At 53.1% G+C, this 26,782-nt stretch overlaps 1 protein-coding gene across 7 annotated transcripts in view; it reads left to right on the forward strand.

The window, feature by feature from the left end:
* Nucleotides 1-26,782, forward strand: part of dgcr2 (DiGeorge syndrome critical region gene 2) — a 96,160-nt gene that overhangs the window by 36,937 nt on the left and 32,441 nt on the right. For 3 of the 7 annotated variants that reach the window (XM_041202546.1, XM_041202548.1, XM_041202542.1), the window contains exons 2-3: nt 21,558-21,590; nt 25,235-25,357. In XM_041202546.1, the coding sequence (XP_041058480.1) occupies nt 21,558-21,590; nt 25,235-25,357 (156 nt within the window). Of the gene's footprint in view, nt 1-13,030; nt 13,161-21,557; nt 21,591-25,234; nt 25,358-26,782 lie in introns of those variants that run through there. The other 4 variants (XM_041202544.1, XM_041202543.1, XM_041202547.1 and 1 more) reach the window with 3 other exon arrangements.

Below are 26,782 nucleotides of genomic sequence, written 5' to 3' on the forward strand. Positions count from 1 at the left end.
GAGAGAGAGGGGGGCTCTGCGAGAGAGAGAGGGGGGCTCTGCGAGAGAGAGAGGGGGGCTCTGCGAGAGAGAGAGGGGGGCTCTGCGAGAGAGAGAGGGGGGCTCTGCGAGAGAGAGAGGGGGGCTCTGCGAGAGAGAGAGGGGGGCTCTGCGAGAGAGAGAGGGGGGCTCTGCGAGAGAGAGAGGGGGGCTCTGCGAGAGAGAGAGAGAGGGGGGGGCTCTGCGAGAGAGAGAGAGAGAGGGGGGCTCTGCGGGAGAGAGAGAGAGAGGGGGGCTCTGCGAGAGAGAGAGAGAGGGGGGCTCTGCGAGAGAGAGAGAGAGAGGGGGGGGCTCTGCGAGAGAGAGAGAGAGAGGGGGGGGCTCTGCGAGAGAGAGAGAGAGAGGGGGGCTCTGCGAGAGAGAGAGAGAGGGGGGCTCTGCGAGAGAGAGAGAGAGGGGGGCTCTGCGAGAGAGAGAGAGGGGGGCTCTGCGAGAGAGAGAGTGGGGCTCTGCGAGAGAGAGAGAGAGAGAGTGGGGCTCTGCGAGAGAGAGAGAGAGAGAGGGAGGGCTCTGCGAGAGAGAGAGAGAGAGAGGGGGGCTCTGCGAGAGAGAGAGAGAGAGAGGGGGGCTCTGCGAGAGAGAGAGAGAGAGAGGGGGGCTCTGCGAGAGAGAGAGAGAGAGAGGGGGGCTCTGCGAGAGAGAGAGAGAGAGAGGCTCTGCGAGAGAGAGAGAGAGAGGGGGGCTCTGCGAGAGAGAGAGAAAGAGAGGGGGGCTCTGCGAGAGAGAGAGAGAGAGAGGCTCTGCGAGAGAGAGAGAGAGAGAGAGGGGCTCTGCGAGAGAGGCTCTGCGAGAGAGAGAGACGGAGGGGCTCTGCGGTGCTCTGCGAGAGAGAGAGATGGGGCTTCTGTGAGAGAGAGAGAGAGGGGGGCTCTGCGAGAGAGAGAGAGAGAGAGGGGGGCTCTGCGAGAGAGAGAGGGGCTCTGCGAGAGAGAGAGGGGCTCTGCGAGAGAGAGAGACGGAGGGGCTCTGCGGTGCTCTGCGAGAGAGAGAGATGGGGGGTCTGTGAGAGAGAGAGAGGGAGCGAGGGGGCTCCGCGAGAGAGCGAGGGGGGCTCCGCGAGAGAGAGCGAGGGGGGCTCCGCGAGAGAGCGAGGGGGGCTCCGCGAGAGAGCGAGGGGGGCTCCGCGAGAGAGCGAGGGGGGCTCCGCGAGAGAGCGAGGGGGGCTCCGCGAGAGAGCGAGGGGGGCTCCGCGAGAGAGCGAGGGGGGCTCCGCGAGAGAGCGAGGGGGGCTCCGCGAGAGAGCGAGGGGGGCTCCGCGAGAGAGCGAGGGGGGCTCCGCGAGAGAGCGAGGGGGGCTCCGCGAGAGAGCGAGGGGGGCTCCGCGAGAGAGCGAGGGGGGCTCCGCGAGAGAGCGCGAGGGGGGCTCCGCGAGAGAGAGAGAGAGAGTGGGGCTCCGCGAGAGAGAGAGAGAGTGGGGCTCTGCGAGAGAGAGAGAGAGAGAGAGAGAGTGGGGCTCTGCGAGAGAGAGAGAGAGAGTGGGGCTCTGCGAGAGAGAGAGAGAGGGGGGCTCTGCGAGAGAGAGAGTGGGGCTCTGCGAGAGAGAGAGGGGCTCTGCGAGAGAGAGAGGGGCTCTGCGAGAGAGAGAGGGGCTCTGCGAGAGAGAGAGTGGCTCTGCGAGAGAGAGAGTGGCTCTGCGAGAGAGAGAGTGGCTCTGCGAGAGAGAGAGTGGCTCTGCGAGAGAGAGAGTGGCTCTGCGAGAGAGAGAGTGGCTCTGCGAGAGAGAGAGAGTGGCTCTGCGAGAGAGAGTGAGTGGCTCTGCGAGAGAGAGTGAGTGGCTCTGCGAGAGAGAGAGAGTGGCTCTGCGAGAGAGAGAGAGAGTGGCTCTGCGAGAGAGAGAGAGAGTGGCTCTGCGAGAGAGAGAGAGAGTGGCTCTGCGAGAGAGAGAGAGAGTGGCTCTGAGTGGCTCTGCGAGAGAGAGAGAGAGTGGCTCTGAGTGGCTCTGCGAGAGAGAGAGAGAGTGGCTCTGAGTGGCTCTGCGAGAGAGAGAGAGAGTGGCTCTGAGTGGCTCTGCGAGAGAGAGAGAGAGTGGCTCTGAGTGGCTCTGCGAGAGAGAGAGAGAGTGGCTCTGAGTGGCTCTGCGAGAGAGAGAGAGAGTGGCTCTGAGTGGCTCTGCGAGAGAGAGAGAGAGTGGCTCTGAGTGGCTCTGCGAGAGAGAGAGAGAGTGGCTCTGAGTGGCTCTGCGAGAGAGAGAGAGAGTGGCTCTGAGTGGCTCTGCGAGAGAGAGAGAGAGTGGCTCTGAGTGGCTCTGCGAGAGAGAGAGAGAGTGGCTCTGCGAGAGAGAGAGAGAGTGGCTCTGAGTGGCTCTGCGAGAGAGAGAGAGAGTGGCTCTGAGTGGCTCTGCGAGAGAGAGAGAGAGTGGCTCTGAGTGGCTCTGCGAGAGAGAGAGAGAGTGGCTCTGAGTGGCTCTGCGAGAGAGAGAGCGAGGGGGGCTCTGCGAGAGAGAGAGCGAGGGGGGCTCTGCGAGAGAGAGAGCGAGGGGGGCTCTGCGAGAGAGAGAGCGAGGGGGGCTCTGCGAGAGAGAGAGCGAGGGGGGCTCTGCGAGAGAGAGAGCGAGGGGGGCTCTGCGAGAGAGAGAGAGCGAGGGGGCCTCTGCGAGAGAGAGAGCGCGAGGGGGGCTCTGCGAGAGAGAGAGCGCGAGGGGGGCTCTGCGAGAGAGAGAGCGCGAGGGGGCCTCTGCGAGAGAGAGAGCGCGAGGGGGCCTCTGCGAGAGAGAGAGCGCGAGGGGGCCTCTGCGAGAGAGAGAGAGTGGCTCTGCGAGAGAGAGAGTGGCTCTGCGAGAGAGAGAGAGTGGCTCTGCGAGAGAGAGAGAGTGGCTCTGCGAGAGAGAGAGAGAGTGGCTCTGCGAGAGAGAGAGAGAGTGGCTCTGCGAGAGAGAGAGAGAGTGGCTCTGCGAGAGAGAGAGAGAGTGGCTCTGCGAGAGAGAGAGAGAGAGTGGCTCTGCGAGAGAGAGAGAGAGTGGCTCTGAGTGGCTCTGCGAGAGAGAGAGAGAGTGGCTCTGAGTGGCTCTGCGAGAGAGAGAGAGAGTGGCTCTGAGTGGCTCTGCGAGAGAGAGAGAGAGTGGCTCTGAGTGGCTCTGCGAGAGAGAGAGAGAGTGGCTCTGAGTGGCTCTGCGAGAGAGAGAGAGAGTGGCTCTGAGTGGCTCTGCGAGAGAGAGAGAGAGTGGCTCTGAGTGGCTCTGCGAGAGAGAGAGAGAGTGGCTCTGAGTGGCTCTGCGAGAGAGAGAGCGAGGGGGGCTCTGCGAGAGAGAGAGCGAGGGGGGCTCTGCGAGAGAGAGAGCGAGGGGGGCTCTGCGAGAGAGAGAGCGAGGGGGGCTCTGCGAGAGAGAGAGCGAGGGGGGCTCTGCGAGAGAGAGAGCGAGGGGGGCTCTGCGAGAGAGAGAGCGAGGGGGGCTCTGCGAGAGAGAGAGCGAGGGGGGCTCTGCGAGAGAGAGAGCGAGGGGGGCTCTGCGAGAGAGAGAGCGAGGGGGGCTCTGCGAGAGAGAGAGCGAGGGGGGCTCTGCGAGAGAGAGAGCGAGGGGGGCTCTGCGAGAGAGAGAGCGAGGGGGGCTCTGCGAGAGAGAGAGCGAGGGGGGCTCTGCGAGAGAGAGAGCGAGGGGGGCTCTGCGAGAGAGAGAGCGAGGGGGGCTCTGCGAGAGAGAGAGCGAGGGGGGCTCTGCGAGAGAGAGAGCGAGGGGGGCTCTGCGAGAGAGAGAGCGAGGGGGGCTCTGCGAGAGAGAGAGCGAGGGGGGCTCTGCGAGAGAGAGAGAGCGAGGGGGGCTCTGCGAGAGAGAGAGCGAGGGGGGCTCTGCGAGAGAGAGAGCGAGGGGGGCTCTGCGAGAGAGAGAGCGAGGGGGGCTCTGCGAGAGAGAGAGCGCGAGGGGGGCTCTGCGAGAGAGAGAGCGCGAGGGGGCCTCTGCGAGAGAGAGAGCGCGAGTGGGCCTCTGCGAGAGAGAGAGCGCGAGTGGGCCTCTGCGAGAGAGAGAGCGCGAGGGGGCCTCTGCGAGAGAGAGAGCGCGAGGGGGCCTCTGCGAGAGAGAGAGCGCGAGGGGGGCTCTGCGAGAGAGAGAGCGCGAGGGGGGCTCTGCGAGAGAGAGCGCGAGGGGGGCTCTGCGAGAGAGAGAGCGAGGGGGGCTCTGCGAGTGAGAGAGAGAGGGGGGGCTCTGCGAGAGAGAGAGAGAGAGAGGGGGGGGCTCTGCGAGAGAGAGAGGGGGGGCTCTGCGAGAGAGAGAGGGGGGCTCTGCGAGAGAGAGAGGGGGGCTCTGCGAGAGAGAGAGGGGGGCTCTGCGAGAGAGAGAGAGGGGGGCTCTGCGGGAGAGAGAGAGAGAGGGGGGCTCTGCGAGAGAGAGAGAGAGAGAGGGGCTCTGCGAGAGAGAGAGAGAGAGGGGGGCTCTGCGAGAGAGAGAGAGGGGGGGGGGCTCTGCGAGAGAGAGAGAGAGAGGGGGGGGCTCTGCGAGAGAGAGAGAGAGAGGGGTGGGCTCTGCGAGAGAGAGAGAGAGAGAGAGGGGGGATCTGCGAGAGAGAGAGAGAGAGAGGGGGGCTCTGCGAGAGAGAGAGAGAGAGAGGGGGGCTCTGCGAGAGAGAGAGAGAGAGAGGGGGGCTCTGCGAGAGAGAGAGAGAGAGAGGGGGGCTCTGCGAGAGAGAGAGAGAGAGAGGGGGGCTCTGCGAGAGAGAGAGAGAGAGAGGGGGGCTCTGCGAGAGAGAGAGAGAGAGAGGGGGGCTCTGCGAGAGAGAGAGAGAGAGAGGGGGGCTCTGCGAGAGAGAGAGAAAGAGAGGGGGGCTCTGCGAGAGAGAGAGAGAGAGGGGCTCTGCGAGAGAGAGAGACGGAGGGGCTCTGCGGTGCTCTGCGAGAGAGAGAGATGGGGGTTCTGTGAGAGAGAGAGGGAGCGAGGGGGGCTCTGCGAGAGAGAGAGAGAGGGGGGCTCTGCGAGAGAGAGAGGGGGGGGCTCTGCGAGAGAGAGAGGGGCTCTGCGAGAGAGAGAGACGGAGGGGCTCTGCGGTGCTCTGCGAGAGAGAGAGATGGGGGTTCTGTGAGAGAGAGAGAGGGAGCGAGGGGGGCTCCGCGAGAGAGCGAGGGGGGCTCCGCGAGAGAGCGAGGGGGGCTCCGCGAGAGAGCGAGGGGGGCTCCGCGAGAGAGCGAGGGGGGCTCCGCGAGAGAGCGAGGGGGGCTCCGCGAGAGAGCGAGGGGGGCTCCGCGAGAGAGCGTTGGGGGCTCCGCGAGAGAGCGAGGGGGGCTCCGCGAGAGAGCGAGGGGGGCTCCGCGAGAGAGCGAGGGGGGCTCCGCGAGAGAGCGAGGGGGGCTCCGCGAGAGAGCGCGAGGGGGGCTCCGCGAGAGAGAGCGAGGGGGGCTCCGCGAGAGAGAGCGAGGGGGGCTCCGCGAGAGAGAGAGAGAGTGGGGCTCCGCGAGAGAGAGAGAGAGTGGGGCTCCGCGAGAGAGAGAGAGAGTGGGGCTCCGCGAGAGAGAGAGAGAGTGGGGCTCCGCGAGAGAGAGAGAGAGTGGGGCTCCGCGAGAGAGAGAGAGAGTGGGGCTCCGCGAGAGAGAGAGAGAGTGGGGCTCTGCGAGAGAGAGAGAGAGTGGGGCTCTGCGAGAGAGAGAGAGAGAGTGGGGCTCTGCGAGAGAGAGAGAGAGAGTGGGGCTCTGCGAGAGAGAGAGAGAGGGGGGCTCTGCGAGAGAGAGAGAGTGGGGCTCTGCGAGAGAGAGAGAGAGAGTGGGGCTCTGCGAGAGAGAGAGGGGCTCTGCGATAGAGAGAGGGGCTCTGCGAGAGAGAGAGGGGCTCTGCGAGAGAGAGAGTGGCTCTGCAAGAGAGAGAGTGGCTCTGCGAGAGAGAGAGAGTGGCTCTGCGAGAGAGAGAGTGGCTCTGCGAGAGAGAGAGAGTGGCTCTGCGAGAGAGAGAGAGTGGCTCTGCGAGAGAGAGAGAGAGTGGCTCTGCGAGAGAGAGAGAGAGTGGCTCTGCGAGAGAGAGAGAGAGTGGCTCTGCGAGAGAGAGAGAGAGTGGCTCTGCGAGAGAGAGAGAGAGTGGCTCTGCGAGAGAGAGAGAGAGTGGCTCTGCGAGAGAGAGAGAGAGTGGCTCTGCGAGAGAGAGAGAGAGTGGCTCTGCGAGAGAGAGAGAGAGTGGCTCTGCGAGAGAGAGAGAGAGTGGCTCTGCGAGAGAGAGAGAGAGTGGCTCTGCGAGAGAGAGAGAGAGTGGCTCTGCGAGAGAGAGAGAGAGTGGCTCTGCGAGAGAGAGAGAGAGTGGCTCTGCGAGAGAGAGAGAGAGTGGCTCTGCGAGAGAGAGAGAGAGAGTGGCTCTGCGAGAGAGAGAGAGAGTGGCTCTGCGAGAGAGAGAGAGAGTGGCTCTGCGAGAGAGAGAGAGAGTGGCTCTGCGAGAGAGAGAGAGAGTGGCTCTGCGAGAGAGAGAGAGAGTGGCTCTGCGAGAGAGAGAGAGAGTGGCTCTGCGAGAGAGAGAGAGAGTGGCTCTGCGAGAGAGAGAGAGAGTGGCTCTGCGAGAGAGAGAGAGAGTGGCTCTGCGAGAGAGAGAGAGAGTGGCTCTGCGAGAGAGAGAGAGAGTGGCTCTGCGAGAGAGAGAGAGAGTGGCTCTGCGAGAGAGAGAGAGAGTGGCTCTGCGAGAGAGAGAGAGAGTGGCTCTGAGTGGCTCTGCGAGAGAGCGAGAGAGTGGCTCTGAGTGGCTCTGCGAGAGAGAGAGAGAGTGGCTCTGAGTGGCTCTGCGAGAGAGAGAGAGAGTGGCTCTGAGTGGCTCTGCGAGAGAGAGAGTGGCTCTGAGTGGCTCTGCGAGAGAGAGAGAGAGTGGCTCTGAGTGGCTCTGCGAGAGAGAGAGAGAGTGGCTCTGAGTGGCTCTGCGAGAGAGAGAGAGAGAGATAGAGTGGCTCTGAGTGGCTCTGCGAGAGAGAGAGAGAGAGATAGAGTGGCTCTGCGAGAGAGAGAGAGATAGAGTGGCTCTGCGAGAGAGAGAGAGAGAGAGAGAGAGGCTCTGCGAGAGAGAGAGAGAGAGAGAGGCTCTGCGAGAGCGAGAGGCTCTGCGAGAGCGAGAGGCTCTGCGAGAGCGAGAGGCTCTGCGAGAGCGAGAGGCTCTGCGAGAGCGAGAGGCTCTGCGAGAGCGAGAGGCTCTGCGAGAGCGAGAGCAAGAGGCTCTGAGTGGCTCTGCGAGAGAGAGAGAGAGATAGAGTGGCTCTGCGAGAGAGAGAGAGAGATAGAGTGGCTCTGCGAGAGAGAGAGAGAGATAGAGTGGCTCTGCGAGAGAGAGAGAGAGATAGAGTGGCTCTGCGAGAGAGAGAGAGAGATAGAGTGGCTCTGCGAGAGAGAGAGAGAGATAGAGTGGCTCTGCGAGAGAGAGAGAGAGAGAGAGAGAGAGTGGCTCTGCGAGAGAGAGAGAGAGAGTGGCTCTGCGAGAGAGAGAGAGAGAGAGAGGCTCTGCGAGAGAGAGAGAGAGAGGCTCTGCGAGAGGGAGAGCGAGAGGCTCTGCGAGAGCGAGAGGCTCTGCGAGAGCGAGAGGCTCTGCGAGAGCGAGAGGCTCTGCGAGAGCGAGAGGCTCTGCGAGAGCGAGAGAGTGGCTCTGCGAGAGAGAGAGAGTGGCTCTGCGAGAGAGAGAGTGGCTCTGCGAGAGAGAGAGTGGCTCTGCGAGAGAGAGAGAGAGAGTGGCTCTGCGAGAGAGAGAGAGAGAGAGTGGCTCTGCGAGAGAGAGAGAGAGTGGCTCTGCGAGAGAGAGAGAGAGAGTGGCTCTGCGAGAGAGAGAGAGAGTGGCTCTGCGAGAGAGAGAGAGAGAGAGTGGCTCTGCGAGAGAGAGAGAGAGTGGCTCTGCGAGAGAGAGAGAGAGTGGCTCTGCGAGAGAGAGAGAGAGTGGCTCTGCGAGAGAGAGAGAGAGTGGCTCTGCGAGAGAGAGAGAGAGTGGCTCTGCGAGAGAGAGAGAGAGTGGCTCTGCGAGAGAGAGAGAGAGTGGCTCTGCGAGAGAGAGAGAGAGAGGCTCTGCGAGAGAGAGAGAGGCTCTGCGAGAGAGAGAGAGAGAGTGGCTCTGCGAGAGAGAGAGAGAGAGTGGCTCTGCGAGGGAGAGAGAGAGTGGCTCTGCGAGAGAGAGAGAGTGGCTCTGCGAGAGAGAGAGAGTGGCTCTGCGAGAGAGAGAGAGTGGCTCTGCGAGAGAGAGAGAGTGGCTCTGCGAGAGAGAGAGAGTGGCTCTGCGAGAGAGAGAGAGTGGCTCTGCGAGAGAGAGAGAGTGGCTCTGCGAGAGAGAGAGAGTGGCTCTGCGAGAGAGAGAGAGTGGCTCTGCGAGAGAGAGAGAGTGGCTCTGCGAGAGAGAGAGAGTGGCTCTGCGAGAGAGAGAGAGTGGCTCTGCGAGAGAGAGAGAGTGGCTCTGCGAGAGAGAGAGAGTGGCTCTGCGAGAGAGAGAGAGTGGCTCTGCGAGAGAGAGAGAGTGGCTCTGCGAGAGAGAGAGAGTGGCTCTGCGAGAGAGAGAGAGAGAGAGAGATAGAGTGGCTCTGCGAGAGAGAGAGAGAGAGAGGCTCTGCGAGAGAGAGAGAGGCTCTGCGAGAGAGAGAGAGGCTCTGCGAGAGAGAGAGAGAGGCTCTGCGAGAGAGAGAGAGGCTCTGCGAGAGTGAGAGAGGCTCTGCGAGAGAGAGAGAGGCACTGCGAGAGAGAGAGAGGCTCTGCGAGAGAGAGAGAGGCTCTGCGAGAGAGAGATGGGCTCTGAGTGAAAGAGAGAGAGTGGCTCTGAGTGAAAGAGAGAGAGTGGCTCTGAGTGAAAGAGAGAGAGTGGCTCTGAGTGAAAGAGAGAGAGTGGCTCTGAGTGAAAGAGAGAGAGTGGCTCTGAGTGAAAGAGAGAGAGTGGCTCTGAGTGAAAGAGAGAGAGTGGCTCTGAGTGAAAGAGAGAGAGTGGCTCTGAGTGAAAGAGAGAGAGTGGCTCTGAGTGAAAGAGAGAGAGTGGCTCTGAGTGAAAGAGAGAGAGTGGCTCTGAGTGAAAGAGAGAGAGTGGCTCTGAGTGAAAGAGAGAGAGTGGCTCTGAGTGAAAGAGAGAGAGTGGCTCTGAGTGAAAGAGAGAGAGTGGCTCTGAGTGAAAGAGAGAGAGTGGCTCTGAGTGAAAGAGAGAGAGTGGCTCTGAGTGAAAGAGAGAGAGTGGCTCTGAGTGAAAGAGAGAGAGTGGCTCTGAGTGAAAGAGAGAGAGTGGCTCTGAGTGAAAGAGAGAGAGTGGCTCTGAGTGAAAGAGAGAGAGTGGCTCTGAGTGAAAGAGAGAGAGTGGCTCTGAGTGAAAGAGAGAGAGTGGCTCTGAGTGAAAGAGAGAGAGTGGCTCTGAGTGAAAGAGAGAGAGTGGCTCTGAGTGAAAGAGAGAGAGTGGCTCTGAGTGAAAGAGAGAGAGTGGCTCTGAGTGAGAGAGAGAGAGAGTGGCTCTGAGTGAGAGAGAGAGAGAGTGGCTCTGAGTGAGAGAGAGAGAGAGTGGCTCTGAGTGAGAGAGAGAGAGAGTGGCTCTGAGTGAGAGAGAGAGAGAGTGGCTCTGAGTGAGAGAGAGAGAGAGTGGCTCTGAGTGAGAGAGAGAGAGAGTGGCTCTGAGTGAGAGAGAGAGAGTGGCTCTGTGCGAGAGAGAGAGCGAGCGGCTGTGCGAGAGAGAGAGCGAGCGGCTGTGCGAGAGAGAGAGCGAGCGGCTGTGCGAGAGAGAGAGCGAGCGGCTGTGCGAGAGAGAGAGCGAGCGGCTGTGCGAGAGAGAGAGAGCGAGCGGCTGTGCGAGAGAGAGAGAGCGAGCGGCTGTGCGAGAGAGAGAGAGCGAGCGGCTGTGCGAGAGAGAGAGCGAGCGGCTGTGCGAGAGAGAGAGCGAGCGGCTGTGCGAGAGAGAGAGCGAGCGGCTGTGCGAGAGAGAGAGAGCGAGCGGCTGTGCGAGAGAGAGAGCGAGCGGCTGTGCGAGAGAGAGAGCGAGCGGCTGTGCGAGAGAGAGAGCGAGCGGCTGTGCGAGAGAGAGAGCGAGCGGCTGTGCGAGAGAGAGAGCGAGCGGCTGTGCGAGAGAGAGAGCGAGCGGCTGTGCGAGAGAGAGAGCGAGCGCGGCTGTGCGAGAGAGAGAGCGAGCGCGGCTGTGCGAGAGAGAGAGCGAGCGCGGCTGTGCGAGAGAGAGAGCGAGCGCGGCTGTGCGAGAGAGAGAGCGAGCGCGGCTGTGCGAGAGAGAGAGCGAGCGCGGCTGTGCGAGAGAGAGAGCGAGCGCGGCTGTGCGAGAGAGAGAGAGCGAGCGCGGCTGTGCGAGAGAGAGAGAGCGAGCGCGGCTGTGCGAGAGAGAGAGAGCGAGCGCGGCTGTGCGAGAGAGAGAGAGCGAGCGCGGCTGTGCGAGAGAGAGAGCGAGCGCGGCTGTGCGAGAGAGAGAGCGAGCGCGGCTGTGCGAGAGAGAGAGCGAGCGCGGCTGTGCGAGAGAGAGAGCGAGCGCGGCTGTGCGAGAGAGAGAGCGAGCGCGGCTGTGCGAGAGAGAGAGCGAGCGCGGCTGTGCGAGAGAGAGAGCGAGCGCGGCTGTGCGAGAGAGAGAGCGAGCGCGGCTGTGCGAGAGAGAGAGCGAGCGCGGCTGTGCGAGAGAGAGAGCGAGCGCGGCTGTGCGAGAGAGAGAGCGAGCGCGGCTGTGCGAGCGAGAGAGCGAGCGCGGCTGTGCGAGCGAGAGAGCGAGCGCGGCTGTGCGAGCGAGAGAGCGAGCGCGGCTGTGCGAGCGAGAGAGCGAGCGCGGCTGTGCGAGCGAGAGAGCGAGCGCGGCTGTGCGAGCGAGAGAGCGAGCGCGGCTGTGCGAGCGAGAGAGCGAGCGCGGCTGTGCGAGCGAGAGAGCGAGCGCGGCTGTGCGAGCGAGAGAGCGAGCGCGGCTGTGCGAGCGAGAGAGCGAGCGCGGCTGTGCGAGCGAGAGAGCGAGCGCGGCTGTGCGAGCGACAGAGAGCGAGCGGCTGTGCGAGCGACAGAGAGCGAGCGGCTGTGCGAGAGAGAAGGGAGACTGAGCCTGTGGTAAAGAGCAAGAGAAAAACTGCGGGAGGGGGGACTCCGTGCCTGCGGGCGGGTGGGCTGCGGGAGGAGGGACTTTGTGCTTGCGGAGTTGGGGGCGGTGGAGGGACTGCGTGCCTGTGGCGGGTTGGTGGAGGGACTGCCTGCCTGTGGGGGAGGGGGGTGCAAAGGATGATTTTTGTGGTTGGTGGAGGTCAGTCCTCTCAGCTCCAGGACTTCACTGCAGGAGTTCTTCAGGGTAGTGTCCTCAGCCCAACCATCTTTGGCTGCTTTATCAATGACCTTCCTTCCATCATAAGGTCAGAAGTGGGGATGTTCGCTGATTACGCAATCTTCACCATTTGCAACTCCTCAGATACTGAAGCTACTGAAGCAGTCCATGTCCAAAAACAGCAAGACCTGGACAATATCCAGGCTTGAGCTGACAAGTGGCAAGTAATATTCATGCCACACAAGTGTCAGGCAATGATCATCTCCAACAAGAGAGAATCCAACTATTGCCCCTTGATGTTCAATGCCATTACCATCACTGAATTCCCCACTATCAACATCCTGGGGGTGGTTGTAATTGACCAGAAACTGAACTGGACTAGCCATGTAAATACTGTGGCTACGAGGCTTGGAATCCTGCGACGAGTAACTCAACCTCCTGACTCCCCAGAGCCTGTGCACCATGTAAAAGGCACAAGTCAGGAGTGTGATGGAATACTTCCCACTTGCCTGGACGAGTGTAGCTCCCACAACACTCTAAACTTGACACCATCCAGGACAAAGTAGCCCTCTTGATTGACACCCCATCCAGAAACATTCACTCCCCCCACCACCGACGCACAGTAGCAACAGCGTGTACCATCTGCAAGATACACTGCAGGAATTCACCAAGGCTCCTTCAACAGCATCTTCCAAATCCACGACCACTACCATCTAGAAGGACAAGGGCAGCAGATAGATGGGCACACCATCGTCTGGAAGTTCCCCTCCTAGTCACTTACCATCCTGACTTGGAAACATATCATCGTTCCTTCACTGTCGCTTGGTCAAAATCCTGGATCTCCCTTCCTAACAGCACTGTGGGTGTGTCTACACCACATGGACTGCAGCAGTTCAAGAAGGCAATTCTTGAATTCACCACCACCTTCTTAAGGGCAATTAGGCATGGGTAATAAATGCTGATCTAGCCAGCAAAGCCCACATCCTGTGAATGAATGAAAAGAAACAGTCAGAAATTAAGCTTATGGTGTGGCAGGACAGCTCAGTAGTGTGGAATGTGCATCCTGTGGCATGTGGGGCATCGTGGGCACTTCACGTGGCCTGAACAAGCTCTGGGTTTTGGAACTCGAGTGATGGCTGTAGTCATGCTCCTAACCTGCAGTATGACTACCTCCTTAAACATGCTACCCATGTAGTTCTCCGCTTCGTGAATGCACCCCTGTGAAGCTATCCACTTTGGTAGAAGGAGCAGAGTTGTAGAGTATTTTTTCTATAGGGACCTGGGTGTTCTTGTTCGTAAGTCATTGAAAGCTGCCAGCGCAATAAGCAATTAAGAAGGCAAAACAAAAACAGAATTACCTGGAAAAACTCAGCAGGTCTGGCAGCATCGGCGGAGAAGAAAAGAGTTGACGTTTCGAGTCCTCGAGGACTCGAAACGTCAACTCTTTTCTTCTCCGCCGATGCTGCCAGACCTGCTGAGTTTTTCCAGGTAATTCTGTTTTTGTTTTGGATTTCCAGCATCCGCAGTTTTTTTGTTTTTAATTAAGAAGGCAAATGGCAAGTGGATTTTGAGTACAGGAGTAAAGATGTCTTGCTTCATTTGTATCGAACTTTGGTTAGACTGCACATGGAGTATTGTGTGCAGTTTTAGAATAGAATTGTTAAAGCACAAACGGCCATTCGACCCAGCATGTCCATGCAGGCGCTCCTAAGGAACATTCACCTACTGCTGCTCCCCCACATTTCTGCACATTCTTCCCGCTTTCAGATTTTTAAAATGATATTTTATTGTATTATATTGTAGATAATAAAAATGTATATTATAAGTATGTTTATTATATATTCAGTTTTGGTCCCCTTAACTTAGGAAGGATATACTTGCCATAGACGATGTATAGTGGAGGTTCAACAAACTCCATCCTGGGATGGCGAGATTGCCCTATGAGGAGAGAATAAGGAGACTGGGCTGTATTCTCTAGAGTTTGGAAGAATGCGAGGTGATCTCATTAAAACTTACAAAATTCTTTAGAGACAGTATAGATTCAGAAAGGATGTTTCCACTAGCTTGGGTGCTAGAACCAGGGGACAAAGTATCCGATAAGGGACAGGCCATTTAGGACTGAGATAAGGAGGAATTTCTTCACTCGGAGGGTGGTGAATCTTGAATTCTCTATCCCAGAGGTCTGTGGAGGCTCAAACATTGACCATGTTCAAGAGAGAAATCAATAGATTTCTGGGTACTAATGACGTCGAGGAATATGGGGATAATGCAGGAAAATGGCATTGAGGCAGGCAATCAACCATGATCTAGTTGAGTGGCAGAGTAGGTTCGAGGGGCTGAATTCCCTACTCCTATTTTCTTGTAATGAAGAGTCCCAAGGCGCTTCAGAGTATTACAAAACGAAGCATGAAACTGAGCAACATAAGGGAATATTAGGTCAGATGACCAAAAGCTTGGTCAAATGGAAGGTCTTAAAGGAGGCAAAAAAAGTGGAGAGATGTAAGAAGGGAATTCTAAATCTTGGAGGCCCTGGAAAATGAAAGCACAGCCCCTAGCGAAAGAGCAATTATTGTTGGGAATGCACAAAAGACCAGAATTAGAGGAGCACAGATATCTTGGAGGAGATTATAGAGATAGCAAGGGACAAGGCCTTGGAGGGATTTGAAAACAAGCAAGAGGATTTTAAAATCAATACCTGGCTTGACCAGGAGCCAGTGTAAGTGTAGCTCAGTGAGCTCGGGGGTGATAGGTGGGTAGAATGTGGGAGCAGCAGATGAGCTGGGATGGACAAAGTTGGGGGATGTTATCGAGGTGGAAAAAGGTGATCTTAGTGATGGCACGAATATGAAGTTGGAAGCTCATCTCAGGATCAACTGTGGCACCAAGGCTGTGAACAGACTGGCTTCAGACTTGCCAGGGAGAGGGATGGAGTCAACAATTAGGGAGCAGATTTGGAGTGGGAACCGAAAACAATGGCTTCAATCTTCTAAATATTTACTTGGGAAGTCCTGGGTGTCGGATAAGCAGATTGATCATTTAGCAGCAGTGGAGGAGTTGAGAGAAGTGTTGGTAAGGTCCAACTGGGTGTTGTCAGCATATGTATGAAGACTCTCACCTTGCCTGTGCATGATGTGGCCAAGGGGCAACATGCAGAGGAGGAATAGGAGGAGGTTGGTAGTAGTGGGGGCGGGGGGGCAAGGATTGATACTTTGGGAATGCCAGAGGTTTGGGAGCAGGAAGAGAAGCCATTGCAAATGATACTTTGGCTACAATTAGATAAGAATGGAACCAGTTGAGAGCAGTCCCACCCAATTGGACCACAGTGGAGAGGTGGTGGACGAGAATGGTGTGATCAACCATGTCAAAGGCTGTAAACAAGGACGAGGAGGCAGCGTTTACCTTTGCCACACTTGCATGCCAATGTTATTTGTGACTTTGGAAAGAGCTGTTTCAGTACTGTTGCAAAGGTAAAAACCTGATTGGAGGGATTCAAAAATGGAGTTCTGGGAAAGATGGGAATGGATTTAGGAGGTAATACCACATTCCAGGACTTTGGAGAAGAAAGGGAGTTTGGGGATTGGATGGTAGTTTGCAGGGACAGAAGGGTGAAGGGTTGCTTTCATGAGGAGATGCTAGATTTAAAGGAGAGAGAATGATTTATAATATTAGCTAACATGGGAACCAGGAGGGGAAGTTGGGTGATCAGTTTAGTAGGAATAGGATCGAGGGAAAAGGTAGGTCAGAGAGGGCATGAGAGGAGCTAGGAGAGAAACTAGAGAAATATACAAGTTCAGGGTTAGGGGAAGGAGGAGCATTAAAGGAAGTTTGTCCTGGTCGGATGTGACAGCAGCTGGTCGGATTGTCTCTATCTTAGTGACAAGGAAGTCCATGAACTCCTTGCACTTGTCGTTGGAGGGTGGAGGAGACAGCGGAGAGTTTGCAGTAGAAAAAGAAGCCGGGGTTTATCTTTGTATTTCATGATTATCCAGGAATAGTAAGCTGTTTTAACAGATGCATGCAGGACCTAGTAGTGTTTTAAGAGAGGTAACACCTGAACGGAGAGAATGGTTCACAATATCTGCTAAAATGGGAGCCCCTCTCTACCACGTAGAAGGACAGGAGCCACCTGCTGCAAGTTCCCCTCCAAGCCACTCACCATTCTGACTTGGGGCTATATCATTGTTCCTTCACTGTCGCTGGGTCAAAATCCTGTAACTTCCTCCTCAACAGCACTGTGGGTGTTTCTACACCACATGGACTGCAGCGGTTCGCAAAGATGGCTCACTGCCACCTCACAAGGGAAATTGGGGATGTGCAAAACAATACTGGCCCAGCAATGCTCATATCTCATGAATAAATAATAAGTAATCCAGCCAGATCTGGCGGCGGGGATGGCTAAGCCAGTTGTCTGCCATATCCTTTTAAGCTTGTGTCCCTTGGACTGAAGGGAGTGGAGATAAGAGTGGTGCTGGGGGAATGGCCAGCGTACGAAAGAGTAATAGTTTTATTGGAGACTAGGGCATCAAAGGTGAGGGTGCAGTGGTTGAGTATACAGTACTATACAGTAGAAATGTTGTGATAAATAGCCAGAAGCTAGATAGTTGGGATTTTGAATGTGAATTGAGGGATGGATTTTTTTCCAGGGGCGAACATGTAGAAGTTAGGGTTGGGGCATGGAAGGGGGATGTGAGTGGTGAAGGGTACAAGGAAGTGATCAGAGATAGCCTTACCTATGATTGAAACTATGGGACTAGCGAGACTTTGTGAGGTAGCAGGGACAAGGAGGGATGACTTTGATAATTGGGTGGGGAGTTTACATAGAGGGAGTAATTTAGGGAGGATAAGAAGGTTGTGAACTCAGAGGAGAGAGAACGTGAGTTGTGAAAGAGGTTGAAATCACTCGTTCAGTTCAGAGGCTGAGGGATGAAAACAGTGAACAAACCTTGGTCATAAAAGTTTATTATATCTGGGAAGACGGTACAGAATGACTGTGAAAGAGAGGTGAGAGGAGATGCTCAAAGGAGAGAAAATGCCAGAGGAGTAGGAAGTTAGGCCAAGGTGAGATCTTGTGATTCGTGCCACACCACCACCGTAGTAGTCCTGATGGGGCAAATGGTGGAAGATGTTGTCTTCTTAGGCAGTCCTTTGGAATTGAGGATGACTCTGGTCCAGTGGGTTCTGAGATAGCTGATAAGTCCAATGTGCAATCTGCAGACTCTGCCACAAGCGGGGCAGGTGTTACTTGAAGGGTTGGGTAGATGAATTATTTGGAAGTTTCTCTAATATCTTGACTTTGCCTCCGCATGCTCCTGACGAAGCCTTTCTGTGTTTGATGCTTTCCTGAATGAACATTCTCCATTTTGGTCAGTCACAAGCCAGGAACTCCTATGAGTCGACAGGGATGTTTGACCTCTTCAGGGATGCTTTGAGGACATCCCTAAAGTGTTTCTGTTGTGGGAGTCTCCAGTCATGACTGAGTTCCAAGTAGAGCCGTCTGGAGTCTGGTGTCAGGTATTTGAATGATATGTCCTGCTCAGTGGAGCTGCTTTTGAGTGGTTACTGTCTTGATGCTGGGCATGTTGGTATGGAAGAGGACACTGTTGTTGGACTGCCTTTCGTGCCATTGGATTTGGAGGATCTTGTGAAGGCACAGCTGGTGGAAGATGTAGCCAGGCGGGAAGGTTTCATTAAGCGGGGAGGTGCCATCACCAGGTTTTTGTCAAGACCATAATGTCTATGCAATTAACCGCAATAAGTTCATAGGTGGCAAGGGCCTTAATCACAAGTGAAGGGACATTCTGGAGGGAGCTGGGGAGGAATGAACTGCAGAGTCAAAAGGATCAGCAGTGGGAGGGTGAGTTTGAACAGAGAGAATATTGACAAGGTTAGCCCCCAACATGCATGATGGGCTAGAAAGTCAACAAGGAAGTGGAATGGGGCAATTGGCATTGCTGCTTATTATGAGCCAGTGTCAAATGCCTTGATGAACCCATCGATGGATGTCATGAAAGACACAGAGGGAAGCTATAAGCTCATCCAACAGGAGTTTGAGCCTGGTGCAGTGGCAAGAAAGCAGGAAGATCGTGGAGTACTGAAGGATTGGGGCAGGAATTTAGGAGGGGAGAGTAACAGAGATAAGTGAAAGGAGGCATGGCAATAGGAGAGAGTATATAAGAAGTGGGTAAAAAGTAGTTAAAATAAAAAGGAAAGGTGAAATAGATTGATGGACTTGGGTCTGGAGTGACAGCCAAAATGCGCAAGTGATTGGAGTCCAGGGGAATACAAGTTACCTAGGTCTGGTTACATAGAAATTAGGATACATAAAAACATGATCGTAAACAGGCAATAGGTGGTGACAATAGAGTCCAGAGTTCAAGTATGTCTCTGATGTGATTCATCAAGTGTGTTAGTGTAGTGGGTGGTACAAAGTGCTTAGTCTGCTTGTCATCTCTTGCTTTCAGCTCTCACCTCTGGCTAGTAGTACAAGTATTACAAATAGAAAACAGTGTGCGCCCAGCCAGCAGCCTTTTCATCAGCAAGCCATGTGTAGTGCCTCCCTGTGATGATATATGTAAACTGGCTACCTCGCAGGCCCAGGCTAAACAACAGGGAACTCAGAGTAGGTTTGGCCCCCAGACGCATGGCATACTGGGCTACCAGTGTGTAGTTACACCCTGGTGCCCGCAAGCCAAACCCTCAGCTATAGGTAAATAGCCCCACTGCCTGGTGGGTGTGTTGGAAGAGAAGTGGTGAAGGAGTAAACTCTGACGTGAGTCCTGTATCAGGCAGCTTTCCGACAAACAGCTGAACTTGAGTTCTCTGATTGAACAATTTCTCCTTTAACTTGTCTCACTTTCTCCATATAAAAGGCACCAAACAGTGGTGCTTGGTTTCATCCTTTGGACAGTACTAGCATTGCTGAGAGGGACGGGGGACCTAATAGTTGGGCAACTCGGTCTCCCCAGGCTTATGGCCTGTGGTTTATGCTGGCACACCATGGGAAGCTACGGTTACTGGGTATACGTTCTCACTCAATTGACGGAGAGCACAAGTGCCAGGGGTCACTTATGACGATGGGAGAGATCATCGTGTCTCTTGGATAGCTACCGCCCACCCCTAGCATGGCAACCCCCATGGTGCTGTCCTGCCATGGCCTGTTTACTTAAATGGGTGCTTGAAGCTTGAAGAATCATCCCTGGACAGGCGGTTCATTAAATTATGCACCAGGCAAGAGAAACTCAACAGATAAGACACCAGTTTTTCGCATCACAAGCTGAAATGTAAGGACTATGCATCCTGGCCTTACCGACGACCTTCTGTAGGTTCATGACACACACACACAGTTGTGATCGACAAACAACCTACAAGGCTCTATGTGGACATTGCTGCGCTGCAAGAAACTAAGCTCGCTCAAAGTGGATCCCTTAAAGAAAAATACTGCACATTTCTCTGGCAGGGAATACCCAAGAAGCAACACATGGGCATGGAGTGGGTTTTGGAGTAAAAGAACATTCTACTTGTGAGGATTGAATCCCCCCCACAGAAGGCTCGGAGACTTCTTACTAAAGAGTAAGCAAGCACAGGCCCAGCAGTTATGCCCTGAGACTCACCTCCACCCCAGATATGAAGGTTCAATTCTATGAGGCACATGATACTTTTGCCATCAGCAGAATTCCCAGCACCAGCGGACTGTACCTTCTAGGGGACATCAATGCAAGGGTGGGTACCGACCACACAGCTTGGCCAATGTGCAAAGGGCACCAGGGAATCGACAAGATGAACGAAAATGGAGCTCTTCTGTTATCATGGATTCCCTGTAACGAACAGCTACTTTCTGATAAACATGATGTCCTGGAGACATATGAGATCACATCACGCCACTGGCACCAGTTAGATCTCATCGTCACCAGACATACCACCCTCAAATCCTGATCACTTGTAACTATCACAGCACAGACGTGATACTGACCACTCCTTGGTGTGTTACAAGGTCATGCTTCAGCCAACGAAACTATACTCCCAAGAAGCAGATTGCTCGGCACTGCACCAGTCAGTGCTGGTTGAAACTCTACAACAGCATACTACCTGCTGCTGGATCTGGTGATGCTGGAGGGACGTATGAAGAAATCAAGAAAGCAACAGGCCTAGCAGCAACAAATTCAGCTCCCTTAAGACAGACAGGGATGATCACTGAACCTAGCAAGCAGATGGAAATGTAGGTGGAGCATTACCTCGAACCCTATGCAAAGGAGAACATTGTCACTGAAGAAGCGCTCTGCGCCATTCCAGACTTTCTATTATTGAGCTGTTGTCCAAGCTTGGAGACCGGGGAAGTCCAGAAGTTGTTTGAGGATTGAGCACCAGAGGATTCATCAATGAAAGTATTTTCATAGGAATTAATATCCAGGTGTATTAGCTCAGTTGTGAATTTGGAGGACACCATCAAATCCAAAAGCAGAAGTGGATTTCTTCTCTGAATATTATGTACAGATGCCTCTGTACCACAGCAGTCTGTAGTGTCTCTCCATTTAAATAATCTGCCCTTCTATTCTATTAAAGTAGACACTCTCACATTTTCCGCCGTATACTCCACCTGCCAAATTTTTGCCCACTCATCTAACCTATCCATATCCATTTGCAGACTCTTTGTATCCTCCTCACAACTTGCTTTCCCACCGACCTTTGTATCGTCAGCAAATTTGGCTACAATACACTTTGCTCCTTCACCCAAGTCATTCGTCCCTTCACCCAAGTCATTCATATAGACCAATAGTTGAGGCCCAAGCTCTGATCTCCGTGGACAGCCACACTCCATTCTGACTATATCTCTGTTCCTTCGCTGTCACTGTGTCAAAATCCCGGAACTCCCTAACAGCGCTGTGAGTGTACCTACACCAAATGGACTGCTGTTGTTTAAGCAGGTGGTTCACCACCATCCACCTGGGCAGTTAGGATAGGCAAAGTTTGCCAGCAATGCCAATATCCTGTGAAATGAATTTTTTAAGAAAAGTTGTGTAACTGGGCAGAAAGCTATAAGAGAGGGCAAAACTGTGGCAGATGGATTTGAGTGTAGGGGAGTGGAGCCATCCACTTGGGATCTAAGAAAGGCAAAGAGGAATATTTTCTGAATAATGAGAGACCAGGAATTGTGGAGGAGCAAAGAGATTTCGGGGCCCTGAGTACACAGGCAAAAATTGCATTCCAAAAGGCTGATAAAGTATTGACCTTTACCTTGAGAGCTGGAGTACAAAAGTTGCAGGGCTTGGCGTTTTGATGATTAAAAACTGACTCCAGGCTTAAGTGAATCATGAATTGTTACAATGCAGGAGGAGGCTATTTGGCGCATCAAGTCTGCACTGGCGCTCCAAATGAGCAACTTGCATGCTATCTCCCCCTCCTGGCCTTCTCCCCATAACCCTGCATCATCTTCCTTTTCAGATGAGAGTCTAATTCCCTTTTGAGTGCCTCAGTTGAACCTGAACCCATGGATTGGAAATAGTCTGCTCAAAGCTCCGTCCTTCTTGCACGACCTCTGTCTTATTGAGAAGTAGCATTTGTTGGACAGTATCATGAATGAGCCACCTTTCAATAAGATTCCCAGCTCCAAAAGCTTACAAAGAAAAGTAGAAACATTGAAACTATAAGATAGAAATGGAAAATGTGTACCTGGATTGTCAGCTTGCACCTTGCAGAAGAAAAGGCAGCTCTGCCTTTTCGGAGAGACCCTTCAGTGTGACATTGCTCAGTAAGTGAAAAAGTGGGGCTAGCTATCACCATTTGTGTACAGCTCATATCCCTAATGGCATTCACAAAGGCATTTATACCTGGGTGTTCACCAACCAAAGCCATTCATCAAGCAACAAGATGTGGTATTGAACTCTGCTGTTCTCTTAACCCAGAGATGTGATTTTACATTATAACCATGCTATTTTATTTGTGCCTGAAGTAGATCCAATTTCAGACAACCCCATCCAGGAACTTGACTGGCTGAATATTTTGCTCTGAAACTCTGCTGCTAGTTAGGTTCTAGATTCCCATGATGATGCTGACTCAGGTGCCCCATTGCACCCTGAAGTGAATAGTTAGTCTGAGGATTAACTCCTATAGTGCAGTGCTTTGTGTCAGGGGCTGGTTTGTCTGATCTCAAATCCCTGCATGTGTATTTAAAGGTCAGACTCAGCTAGGCCGGTTATGCACAGGTTGCTTTGGGCAAGAGGTATCTAAAATGTCATGTTTAACTTTTTAAAAGACATTACATTATTGGAGGGAGTTAACCCAATTGAAGTCCATCACACTGTTAGCTGGTCAAAGTCCTTCTGTCTTGATAAATGTGCAATCCTGTCTAGAGATGCTAGCTGATTGTTTTAAACTGCTTGTTCTCTGTTTATTGTAGGCCCGCGGCTAGGTCTGGCGAGACTTTTATCAGGTGAGTGTTTTGCAGCTGTACTTGAATGTTAAAAATTGCAAGTTGTTGGTATCACAGTATCTTTACAGTGCAGAAGGGGGCCATTTAGCCCATCAAGTCTGCAATGGCTCTCTGAAAGATCATTCTACCTAGTCCCACTCCCCTGCCTTATCCCCCATAACCTTGCACATTCTCTCTTTTCAGGTAGCAATCCAATTCCCTTCTGAATACCTTGATCGAACCTACCTCCACCACCCTCTCAGATAGTTTGTTCCAGACTCCAACCACCCTTTCAGTGAAAATTTTTTTCCTCACACCACATTTACTCCTTTTGCCAATTATTTTGAATATGTGCCCTCTCGTTCTTGATGTTCTTTTGGGTGGGAACAGTTTCTCACTATTTTCTCACTGCCCATACCCCTCCAGATCTTGAATACCTCTATCAAGTCTCCTCTCAGCCTTCTTTTCTCCATGGAAAACAGTCCAAATCTCTCCAGTCTATCCTCATAGCTATAGTTCTTCATCCTGGGAATCATTTTGTGAATCTCCTCTCCACTCTCTCCGATGCCTTCTGCCTAGAATTTCTTTAGCCTTACCTAACGACTGAAATTAAAGAAGTGAAAGGAAAAGTCAAGCAGCAAGTCTGCCAGCATCTGAAAAAATTGGCAAAATGTTTTTTGGATGTAACCTCTTGCAGTATTGGCAGATATGGTTCTGAAAAAGATCTACACGAGCACTGGTAGATCTGCTGTGTGATGCAGAGCATTTGACATAGGAAGACAGGTTAGTGCTTAATGAGTCTTGTGTTCCTTACAAGTGCTCAATGTTTTTCGGGTTTACCCAGGCTCATTTGAGAAGATCCTGATGCCTAATATTATAGGCAGGTCTCCCGCTTTGCACTGACATCCTAATAGGGTAAAAAACAAAAACAGAATTACCTGGAAAAACTCAGCAGGTCTGGCAGCATCGGCGGAGAAGAAAAGAGTTGACGTTTCGAGTCCTCATGACCCTTCGACAGAACTTGCGTTCGAGTCCAAGAAAGAGTTGAAATATAAGCTGGTTTAAGGTGTGTGTGTGGGGGGGCGGAGAGATAGAGAGACAAAGAGGTGGAGCGGGGGGGCGGGGGTGTGGTTGTAGGGACAAACAAGCAGTGATAGAAGCAGCTCATCAAAAGATGTCAACGACAATAGTACAATAGAACACATAGGTGTTAAAATTAAAGTTGGTGATATTATCTAAACGAATGTGCTAATTAAGAATGGATGGTAGGGCACTCAAGGTATAGCTCTAGTGGGGTTTTTTTTTATTTATATAATGGAAATAGGTGGGAAAAGGAAAATCTTTATAATTTATTGGGAAAAAAAAAAGGGAAGGGGGAAACAGAAAGGGGGTGGGGATGGGGGAGGGAGCTTACGACCTAAAGTTGTTGAATTCAATATTCAGTCCGGAAGGCTGTAAAGTCCCTAGTCGGAAGATGAGGTGTTGTTCCTCCAGTTTGCGTTGGGCTTCACTGGAACAATGCAGCAAGCCAAGGACAGACATGTGGGCAAGAGAGCAGGGTGGAGTGTTGAAGTGGCAAGCGACAGGGAGGTTTGGGTCATTCTTGCGGACAGACCGCAGGTGTTCTGCAAAGCGGTCGCCCAGTTTACTTTTGGTCTCTCCAATGTAGAGGAGACCACATTGGGAGCAACGAATGCAGTAGACTAAGTTGGGGGAAATGCAAGTGAAATGCTGCTTCACTTGAAAGGAGTGTTTGGGTCCTTGGACGGTGAGGAGAGAGGAAGTGAAGGGGCAGGTGTTGCATTTTTTGCGTGGGCATGGGGTGGTGCCATAGGAGGGGGTTGAGGAGTAGGGGGTGATGGAGGAGTGGACCAGGGTGTCCCGGAGGGAGCGATCCCTACGGAATGCCGATAAGGGGGGTGAAGGGAAGATGTGTTTGGTGGTGGCATCATGCTGGAGTTGGCGGAAATGGCGGAGGATGATCCTTTGAATGCGGAGGCTGGTGGGGTGATAAGTGAGGACAAGGGGGACCCTATCATGTTTCTGGGAGGGAGGAGAAGGTGTGAGGGCGGATGCGCGGGAGATGGGCCGGACACGGTTGAGGGCCCTGTCAACGACCGTGGGTGGAAAACCTCGGTTAAGGAAGAAGGAGGACATGTCAGAGGAACTGTTTTTGAATGTAGCATCATCGGAACAGATGCGACGGAGGCGAAGGAACTGAGAGAATGGGATGGAGTCCTTACAGGAAGCGGGGTGTGAGGAGCTGTAGTCGAGATAGCTGTGGGAGTCGGTGGGTTTGTAATGGATATTGGTGGACAGTCTATCACCAGAGATTGAGACAGAGAGGTCAAGGAAGGGAAGGGAAGTGTCAGAGATGGACCACGTGAAAATGATGGAGGGGTGGAGATTGGAAGCAAAATTAATAAATTTTTCCAAGTCCTGACGAGAGCATGAAGCGGCACCGAAGTAATCATCGATGTACCGGAGAAAGAGTTGTGGAAGGGGGCCGGAGTAGGACTGCAACAAGGAATGTTCCACATACCCCATAAAGAGACAGGCATAGCTGGGGCCCATGCAGGTACCCATAGCCACACCTTTTATTTGGAGGAAGTGAGAGGAGTTGAAGGAGAAGTTGTTCAGTGTGAGAACAAGTTCAGCCAGACGGAGGAGAGTAGTGGTGGATGGGGATTGTTCGGGCCTCTGTTCGAGGAAGAAGCTAAGGGCCCTCAGACCATCCTGGTGGGGGATGGAGGTGTAGAGGGATTGGACGTCCATGGTGAAGAGGAAGCGGTTGGGGCCAGGGAACTGGAAATCGTTGATGTGACGTAAGGTGTCAGAGGAATCACGGATGTAGGTGGGAAGGGACTGGACAAGGGGAGAGAGAAGGGAGTCAAGATAACGAGAAATGAGTTCTGTGGGGCAGGAACAAGCTGAGACGATCGGTCTACCGGGGCAGTTCTGTTTGTGGATTTTGGGTAGGAGATAGAAGCGGGCCGTCTGAGGTTGGGAGACTATCAGGTTGGAAGCTGTGGGAGGGAGATCCCCAGAGGAGATGAGGTCAGTGACAGTCCTGGAAACAATGGCTTGATGTTCAGTGGTGGGGTCATGGTCCAGGGAGAGGTAGGAGGAAGTGTCTGCGAGTTGACGCTCAGCCTCCGCGAGGTAGAGGTCAGTGCGCCAGACAACAACAGCACCACCCTTGTCAGCGGGTTTGATGACAATGTCAGGGTTGGACCTGAGAGAATGACTCGAACGCAAGTTCTGTCGAAGGGTCATGAGGACTCGAAACGTCAACTCTTTTCTTCTCCGCCGATGCTGCCAGACCTGCTGAGTTTTTCCAGGTAATTCTGTTTTTGTTATGGATTTTCAGCATCCGCAGTTTTTTTGTTTTTATCATCCTAATAGGGTTCCTTCTTTGTCCTGACCCCTCCTATTTTGTTTGCAGTGTAGTCACTTATTGTTTTCAGTTCCCACTGTTTGTAGGCTTTCTTTCTCTTACTGTGTGTAGAGGTAATTGGGGGTCCTTCCCTACAGTTCTTCCCACCATTTAAATGCCTATTGTGAAGCAACACCTCTGACTGCACTTCACTTAAATACTGGGAGGAGTGCAGCAATAGGATTTGGATGACTGCTGCTTGACAAGAGTGTTGTCCTGCATTCCACAGAGCTGCGCTGTACCCCTGGACAGTTTGCTTGTAACACTGGAACTATTCAGTGTATTCCTCAAACCTGGCACTGTGATGGCTGGCAGACCTGTGAAGATGGCAGCGATGAGCTGGATTGTCCAGGTGAACTATAAGCTGTGAGATTGTGTGTTGCATGTGATCAGATCTGAAAGTATCTTTCACCTGTGATTTTATAATTGTTTTCTTGTTGCATTGACTACAGACACACAAATGCAAAATAAGTTGAAGCTTAAGAGCTGCTTTGACCAAAAGGCATTTGATACAGTGCCGCACAACAGACTTGAGTAAAGTTATAGCTCATGGAATAAAAGGGTTAGTAGCAACATAGAAATTTGCTTTTCTTGATATATATTAATGACCTAGACCTTGGTATACAAGGCACAATTTTAAAGTTTGTGGATGATGTGAAACTTAGAAGCATTATGTGCTCTGAGGACGATAGTGTGGAGCTTCAAAAGGTCATAGACAAGTTAGTGCAATGGATGGAAATGTGAAATGTCAAGAGATTCATTTTGCTAGGAAGGACATAGAGAGACAATATAAAGGGTGCAATTCTAAAAGGGGTGCAGGAGCAGTGAAGCCTCGGTGTATCTGTGCATAAATCATTGAAGGTGGCAGGACAGGTTGAGAGAGCAGTTAATAAAGCATACAATGTGCTAGGCTTTATTAATAGGGGCATGGAGAATAAGAAGAAGGAGTTTATGTTGAACTTATATAAGGCACTAGTTTGGCCACTAGTTTGCATCCAGTTCTGGGTGCTGCACTTTAGGAAGGGTGTGAAGGCATTGGAGAGAGTGCAGAAAAGTTTCACAGGAATGGTTCCAGGGATGAGGAACTTCAGTTATGAAGATAGATTGGAGAATTTAGGACTGTTTTCCTTGGAGAAAAGAAGGCTGAGAGGAGATTTGAAAGAAGTATTCAAAATAATGAAGAGTCTGGACAGAGTAAATGGGGAGAAACTGTTCCCACTCGTGAAAGGATCGAGAGCAAGAGGGCATAGATTTAAAGTCATTGGCAAAAGCACCACGAGGAAAAGATTTTTCACTCAGCGAGTGGTTAAAACCTGGAATGCACTGTCTGAGAGTGTGGCGGAGGCAGGTTCAATCGAATCATTCAGAAGGGAATTAGACTGTTATCTGGAAAGGAAGAATGTGCAGGGTTATGGGGAGAAGGCAGGGGAATGGAACTAGGTGAATTGATCATTTGGAGAGCTGGCACAGGCATGATGGGCCAAATGGCCTCCTTATGCGCTGTAACAATTCTGTGATTCTGAAACGTCTGCATTCCTTATTTCTTTGCCTTGTACAATCAAAACTCCAAGACTTGGTGTTGATGGCTGCTGTTATGCCTGGCTTTTGTGTTGGCAGCTGCCAGCCAGTATTCTTGTGCGTCATGGAAAACATGGAAAAGTCGCGGAAATAAAAAATGGCCCAAATCATTGCAAAGTCACGGAATTTTTTAAAGGCAGAGATGAGAATTTTCTGACTTCAGATGGAATTCCAGTCTTTTTCCAATGTTTCTCTGGCA

This window comes from Carcharodon carcharias, chromosome 13, assembly GCF_017639515.1.
Source record: "Carcharodon carcharias isolate sCarCar2 chromosome 13, sCarCar2.pri, whole genome shotgun sequence".
Lineage (NCBI taxonomy): Eukaryota > Metazoa > Chordata > Chondrichthyes > Lamniformes > Lamnidae > Carcharodon > Carcharodon carcharias.